Source organism: Sinocyclocheilus anshuiensis, unplaced genomic scaffold, assembly GCF_001515605.1.
Source record: "Sinocyclocheilus anshuiensis isolate Anshui unplaced genomic scaffold, SAMN03320099.WGS_v1.1 scaffold1709, whole genome shotgun sequence".
Lineage (NCBI taxonomy): Eukaryota > Metazoa > Chordata > Actinopteri > Cypriniformes > Cyprinidae > Sinocyclocheilus > Sinocyclocheilus anshuiensis.
The window spans coordinates 44,560-52,647 of record NW_015541051.1 but is presented as its reverse complement, the minus strand read 5'-3'; the positions used below and the strand labels follow the sequence as shown (position 1 = coordinate 52,647).

The 8,088-nt window shown below is 34.6% G+C and overlaps 1 protein-coding gene across 2 annotated transcripts in view; it reads left to right on the top strand.

Annotated features, from left to right (window-relative positions):
• Positions 1-8,088, top strand: part of LOC107690599 (vang-like protein 1) — a 31,863-nt gene that overhangs the window by 9,489 nt on the left and 14,286 nt on the right. Inside the window, exon 2 of one of the 2 annotated variants that reach the window (XM_016488970.1) lies at positions 3,491-3,626. In XM_016488970.1, the coding sequence (XP_016344456.1) occupies positions 3,491-3,626 (136 nt within the window). Of the gene's footprint in view, positions 1-3,490; positions 3,627-5,993; positions 6,255-8,088 lie in introns of those variants that run through there. The other variant, XM_016488971.1, reaches the window with a different exon arrangement.

The following is an 8,088-nucleotide window of genomic DNA, read 5'->3' as shown; positions in this document are numbered from 1 at the left end:
CACTGAATTAACCATTAACTGTTCACCTGATTGCGTTGCCGCCTGTGTGATGTTAGAGCGTTGTTGAGAGAGAACATTCTGTAGAAGAATGTATTGGAAACACACTATACCGCCTACCTGACTCTGCCTGAGAGGTAAGGAAAAATACACTTACCTGAGATGATTTTTTTTTTGATATCTCTGAAATATATGATAGTATTCTTGAAAACAATCTTTTAATATATTATTGAATAAAATATTAGTTAATTATATAAAAAAAGAACAAATGAATGGCCATAATATGGACTTTTGTAAATGGTGTGATACTGTGATGCTCAGATACTGTGATTTCCTTCTCACATTGCTGATTTCACCATTAACTCTTCACCTGAACAGTTTATGTTGCTGTATATGGTATCATTGTAATCCTTGACCATCAAAACATTCATTTCTTTATTTAATCAGGTTAAAAACTCATTGAAATTAAAATCTCTTTTGCAAGAGTGACCTGGCCAAGAAAGCAGCAACAAATATCAAAGTTTATACAAGTTTACATCATAATACAAAACACAAATCAAAGATCACAACAACAATTCACTAAAGGATAAAACACACAGCTTGTTAAAAGTAGCTTAAATTCATGTAATGATGGAAACGCAGTCAGCTTTAGAATGCTTTGTAGATTATTCCATGCCAAAGTAACATTATATCCAAAACCCTTTTTCCCTAGTTCTGTTCGAACCCGAGGGACTTTAAATTATAACAGATAGTTTGAACGTAGTTTGTAGCATACCTTTAATTTAGAAAAACTCAGAGACAAATAAGATGTTAGACCACAAATAGACTTATAAATAAAAAAATACCTATTAAAACTTCTTCGGGTATACAACGATGGCAACTCAGCCTTCTCATATAAAGTACAATGATGTGTTTGATAACTACAACCAGTAATAAAACGTAAAACACTATGAAAAACAGGATCACGTTTTTTTTTTATAAAAAATTCATATACAGCCATAATCCATAATCCAAAAGTGGTAAGAAGGTAGCAGATACCAAATATTTCCTTGCTTTAAAAGAAATCTATTTCTGTGAAATTAATTTATCAATATGTAACTTAAAAGTTAACTGACTATCAAATAGGATGCCCAGGTATTTATACAACATATTCAATTTTTGTTCCCTGGAAGGATATAATGTCAAGAAGATTACTTGGTACAACTTTAGAATTTGAAAAAAATCATTAAACTAGTTTTATCTGTGTTTAAAACCAGCTTAAGCTGACATAAACGGAACTGAACAATATCAAACGCAGACTGTAAATAATAAAGTGCTTGTGAAGCTGATGGAGCACAGCAGTAAATAGCAGTGTCGTCTGCATACAGATGGAACTTTTCATTTGGAATGTTATCGCATAAATTATTTATATGCAAGGAAAATAAAATAGGTCCTAGAACAGACCCCTGAGGGACACCTTTGGAAAGTGACAAAATAGATGAAGTACAGTCTTTTGAAAGCACACACTGTGTTCGCCCTGAAAGATAGTTGGAAAACCATTTAATGGCATTTTCAGAGAGACCAACAATGGAGAGTCTATTTAGGAGTATGCCATGATCAACTGTGTCAAAAGCCTTTGATAAGTCAAGAAAAAGAGCTGAACAATTTTTTTTGCAATCTAAAGCATCAATAATGTCACTAAACACTTTCAAAGCAGAAGTGACAGTACTATGCTGCTTTCTAAATCCAGATTGAAAAGGAGAAAGAATATTATTTATTTCCAGAAAAGATTTTAATTGTTCATTTAATAATTTCTCCAAAAGTGTGGATAAAACACATAGTTTAGATATTGGTCTATAATTGTTCAACTGCAAAGGGTCCCCCCCTTTAAAAAGAGGAGAAACAAACGCAGATTTCCAAATCTTAGGGATTTCACAATGGGAAATAGAAAGATTAAATAAATAAGTCAATGGTTCAGCAATAAAATCAGATGCAAACTTTAAATAAAACGGTTCCATCTTATCAGGCCCTGCAGGCTTATATGGGTCCAAAAATCTCAAAGCTTTATGGACCTCAAAGACAGAGAGCTGGTTAAAATCTAATTTTTGTGGACTTAATTTACATGGAATGTCAGTTGAAGGTACAATAAGAGAATTTATCATAGACTTATTTTGTGACAGCTTCAAATAGAGAGCCAGAGGATATAAAATGTTCATTTAAACTATCCGAAATAACTGACTTCTCTGTAGTCAAATGACTATTGACATGATGACATGATAACAGAGTTACTTTAGAAAACTATAGTTGAGTGGTGGGTCGTGAACTCAAAAGGGGTCGCACATCTGTTCTGACAGGGTCATGGACTGCATAGAAAAAACTGCGTGCTTGTACTTACTAAATGCAACTACAGAGATATATATATATATATATATAATGTGTCAATGACAATGACAATGCAACTAAAATGTAAAACTAAAAATTACATAGGCATATTTAAAAATTACAAAAGCAAAACAAAATTACAAATTAAAATGAAAGTAGAAAATATTTTTTAAAATATGTCTAAATTAAACTATTAAAAAACTGTAATAATCAATAAAAGTAACACAACACTGATTGTGATTTATTTTTTTATTAATATTTTTCATGATAATTTAAAATAAATAGTCTTTATCAGTTTTTGTGTCATGATGCATGATTCAGTGTTTTTTTTTTTTTTTGCAGTGAATAATTGGCTAAACCAGGTGACAAATCACTGGTATAGTTCACTCAAAATTGGAAATTCTGTCATCAATAACCTCATGTTGTTCCAGACCTGTATTAGTTTCTTTCTTCTGCTTAACACAAAATAAGATATTTTGAAGAATGTTGGTAACCAAACATTTGCTGGTCCACACTGGCTTCCATAGTATGGAAAAATACTATAGAAATCAATGGAAGGTAGTAGACACTTGGTTGTGAAACAGAGCTAGTTTGTCATCAATCACTGTAACAATGTCATTTTCATGCTTCCTTGTGAAAGCTGTATAATATTAAACACACACAGACAGTGTGAGAACAAAGGCTGTCTTTGCAGATATTTGCAGAGTTATTTGCTGATGTCAATAATTACTCAGAGCGAGACGTCTGATGCTGTTTGATAGTAAGTGTGTTTGAGTGTGTGTGTGTGTGTGTGCAGGAGTGCTGTATTTGTTTGTTTATCTGTTTTGTTTTGTTCTAAGGCTTGCCGGGCATTAACTATGATGACTAAAAAGACAAGAGCGAGAGAGAGAGAGAACGCTGTGTTTGGATTAGGGTGGTCACAGCTCACTGCATCTAACCCAGTTTTCACCAGATGCTCCAGTTAGGGCATGTGCGAAACAGTGCTAGAGGAAGCATGTCAGCGAGAGGATGAGGAGGGAGAATGATGATGGTGGTTATCCTGTCATTAGTCTGAGTGTGTTTCCCCCGCTCCTATCGCCATGGCAACAGCGTTTCCCTCACCTCCGTCGCTGTGTGTTTCTCTGTCGTGCAGTGAACGCAGCAGCAGGGATCGGCACAAATCACACAGCCGAGACAGCAGCAGCCGCTCAGACAAAAATGTCACCATCAATGCATCGTCAGCTCAGCCACAGCAGCCGGATCAGAGCTCCGCCCCCACAGACGCCCAGGTGAGTCAGATACTGAATAGATTTGAGGGCCATTGATGTAGATTCACTGTTACTCCAGGGGAACTGAACCTGTGAGTTGCTTGAATAAAACACCTTCTCAGAAAACACTCTATGCAGACTGACAAGGATTAGAGTAAAGCAACAGAGGGCTGGGAGCTGGGGACTGTGACGTTTGGCTGTTAAAGGAAAAATTAAATGGTCATATTGGAATTAATATTTTAATTTTAAAAATATTTTAGCAAATCAAAGCATGTTGCTTTTTACATGTAAACCAGTCTCCAGATTTAAAGTTAATAATATAATCAATATTATATCAAATATTGATATTCTGTATAATATCAATATTTTATCAAATATCTATTATATTTTTATACAATAAATATTACATTAATATTACACTACCGTTCAAAAATTTGGAGTCGGTAAGGCAAGGAAAATAAAATAGGTCCTAGAACAGACCCCTGAGGGACACCTTTGGAAAGTGACAAAATAGATGAAGTACAGTGTTCGCCCTGAAAGATAGTTGGCAAACCATTTAATGGCATTTTCAGAGAGACCAACAATGGAGAGTCTATTTAGGAGTATGCCATGATCAACTGTGTCAAAAGCCTTTGATAAGTCAAGAAAAAGAGCTGAACAATTTTTTTTGCAATCTAAGGCATCAATAATGTCACTAAACACTTTCAAAGCAGCAGTGACAGTAATATGCTGCTTTCTAAATCCAGATTGAAAAGGAGAAAGAATATTATTTATTTCCAGAAAAGATTTTAATTGTTCATTTAATAATTTCTCCAAAAGCTTGGATAAAACACATAGTTTAGATATTGGTCTATAATTGTTCAACTGCAAAGGGTCCCCCCCCTCTTTAAAAAGAGGAGAAGCAAAAGCAGATTTCCAAATCTTAGGGATTTCACAATGGGAAATAGAAAGATTAAATAAATAAGTCAATGGTTCAGCAATAAAATCAGATGCAAACTTTAAATAAAACGGTTCCATCTTATCAGGCCCTGCAGGCTTATATGGGTCCAAAAATCTCAAAGCTTTATGGACCTCAAAGACAGAGAGCTGGTTAAAATCTAATTTTTGTGGACTTAATTTACATGGAATGTCAGTTGAAGGTACAATAAGAGAATTTATCATAGACTTATTTTGTGACAGCTTCAAATAGAGAGCCAGAGGATATAAAATGTTCATTTAAACTATCCGAAATAACTGACTTCTCTGTAGTCAAATGACTATTGACATGATGACATGATAACAGAGTTACTTTAGAAAACTATAGTTGAGTGGTGGGTCGTGAACTCAAAAGGGGTCGCACATCTGTTCTGACAGGGTCATGGACTGCATAGAAAAAACTGCGTGCTTGTACTTACTAAATGCAACTACAGAGATATATATATATATATATATAATGTGTCAATGACAATGACAATGCAACTAAAATGTAAAACTAAAAATTACATAGGCATATTTAAAAATTACAAAAGCAAAACAAAATTACAAATTAAAATGAAAGTAGAAAATATTTTTTAAAATATGTCTAAATTAAACTATTAAAAAACTGTAATAATCAATAAAAGTAACACAACACTGATTGTGATTTATTTTTTTATTAATATTTTTCATGATAATTTAAAATAAATAGTCTTTATCAGTTTTTGTGTCATGATGCATGATTCAGTGTTTTTTTTTTTTTTTGCAGTGAATAATTGGCTAAACCAGGTGACAAATCACTGGTATAGTTCACTCAAAATTGGAAATTCTGTCATCAATAACCTCATGTTGTTCCAGACCTGTATTAGTTTCTTTCTTCTGCTTAACACAAAATAAGATATTTTGAAGAATGTTGGTAACCAAACATTTGCTGGTCCACACTGGCTTCCATAGTATGGAAAAATACTATAGAAATCAATGGAAGGTAGTAGACACTTGGTTGTGAAACAGAGCTAGTTTGTCATCAATCACTGTAACAATGTCATTTTCATGCTTCCTTGTGAAAGCTGTATAATATTAAACACACACAGACAGTGTGAGAACAAAGGCTGTCTTTGCAGATATTTGCAGAGTTATTTGCTGATGTCAATAATTACTCAGAGCGAGACGTCTGATGCTGTTTGATAGTAAGTGTGTTTGAGTGTGTGTGTGTGTGTGTGCAGGAGTGCTGTATTTGTTTGTTTATCTGTTTTGTTTTGTTCTAAGGCTTGCCGGGCATTAACTATGATGACTAAAAAGACAAGAGCGAGAGAGAGAGAGAACGCTGTGTTTGGATTAGGGTGGTCACAGCTCACTGCATCTAACCCAGTTTTCACCAGATGCTCCAGTTAGGGCATGTGCGAAACAGTGCTAGAGGAAGCATGTCAGCGAGAGGATGAGGAGGGAGAATGATGATGGTGGTTATCCTGTCATTAGTCTGAGTGTGTTTCCCCCGCTCCTATCGCCATGGCAACAGCGTTTCCCTCACCTCCGTCGCTGTGTGTTTCTCTGTCGTGCAGTGAACGCAGCAGCAGGGATCGGCACAAATCACACAGCCGAGACAGCAGCAGCCGCTCAGACAAAAATGTCACCATCAATGCATCGTCAGCTCAGCCACAGCAGCCGGATCAGAGCTCCGCCCCCACAGACGCCCAGGTGAGTCAGATACTGAATAGATTTGAGGGCCATTGATGTAGATTCACTGTTACTCCAGGGGAACTGAACCTGTGAGTTGCTTGAATAAAACACCTTCTCAGAAAACACTCTATGCAGACTGACAAGGATTAGAGTAAAGCAACAGAGGGCTGGGAGCTGGGGACTGTGACGTTTGGCTGTTAAAGGAAAAATTAAATGGTCATATTGGAATTAATATTTTAATTTTAAAAATATTTTAGCAAATCAAAGCATGTTGCTTTTTACATGTAAACCAGTCTCCAGATTTAAAGTTAATAATATAATCAATATTATATCAAATATTGATATTCTGTATAATATCAATATTTTATCAAATATCTATTATATTTTTATACAATAAATATTACATTAATATTACACTACCGTTCAAAAATTTGGAGTCGGTAAGGAAATTGTTACTTTTTTCATCAATGATGCGTGAAGTTGATCATTTAGTTGATCAGATTCTATTTCAAATAAATGACGTTCTGTTAAAATTTCTATTCATCATAGAATCCTGAATTTTTTTAATCTTGGTTTACATAAAAATATTAGGCAGTACAGATGTTTTAATAAATAAATAAAAAAAATATATATATATTTCTTGAGCAAAAAATCAGCATATTATACTGATTTCAGAAAGATCATGTGACACTGAAGACTGGAGTAATAACTGCTGAAAATTAATCTTTGCCATCACAGAATAATATGTATTTTTACATATATTAAAATAGAAAATAGTTATTTAAATTGTAATAATATTTCACAATATTACTGTTTTACTGTATTGTGATCAAATAAATGCAACCTTGGTGAATCTAAGTGACTTCTATTGTAAACATTAAAAAGTCTTGCTGACCCCAAACTTTTGAACTGTAAGTTGGTATTTTAATGATATATGTATGTGTATATACATTATGTAATTTTCTTATCCTTATTTCACTCATTGCAACATTGCAAACCAATTTTTTGAAACATGCACATCACTGAATACATACAGTGTAGGTGCACAAATACAAACATTCTTGTGGTTTTTAATGCTGCACTGCATATGCATTTGTGCAGAATGTATATGATAAGACTGTATGTGATGGGGTGAGGGCGTCATCCTGACCGTAGCTCAGCAAACACACAGGCATAGTTAACAGAGTAAAGAGGATAACCGGGATTTTTCAGACAGTGACATGCTCCAGAAAATAGAAAATTGCATTATATTTATTGAATGTTATGTGCTGCCAGAGTAGTTCATTTGTGAAGTGCCCAGTGTTTTGACAGATTAAAGCAAAGAAGCCCCACCTCAAAAGGACAATTTAGAGTCATTTACAGCTCAACTAACGAATATTATTCATGTATATAGTCCTTCATCAAAATTACAAGCTTCACATTTGTGTATTTTAGCCTCCAGTCTGCTTGCCTGCTAGCTCTCAATTGTAAAAAGCAAGTCCCAGATGTGGTTCATGCTGTTTCACACCGCATGCATAAACAGCACACAAGCGGTGCTGCAGCTTAACTGCCATAGCAGGCTCACATTGTGCTTTCACACTGACTGTTTCTGCTGCATAAAAGAGCTGCCGCTTTATACAGAAACTAAAGGGATTTTTGGTTACCCACAATGAGTATTAGGTGTGTGTAGTTGAGAATTATTATTACAAATGTGATTGTGAGCAAGGTGGATCACATTTACATCCAAATAGTAATTCATTTACAATGGAACCCAAACTCTGATCTTCTTAAATGATTTGGATTGACTCTGATTTACTGATTTGCGGTGTTTGGGTGCCTGTCAGTGTTTAAACGTAATGAAGGCAGATAGATG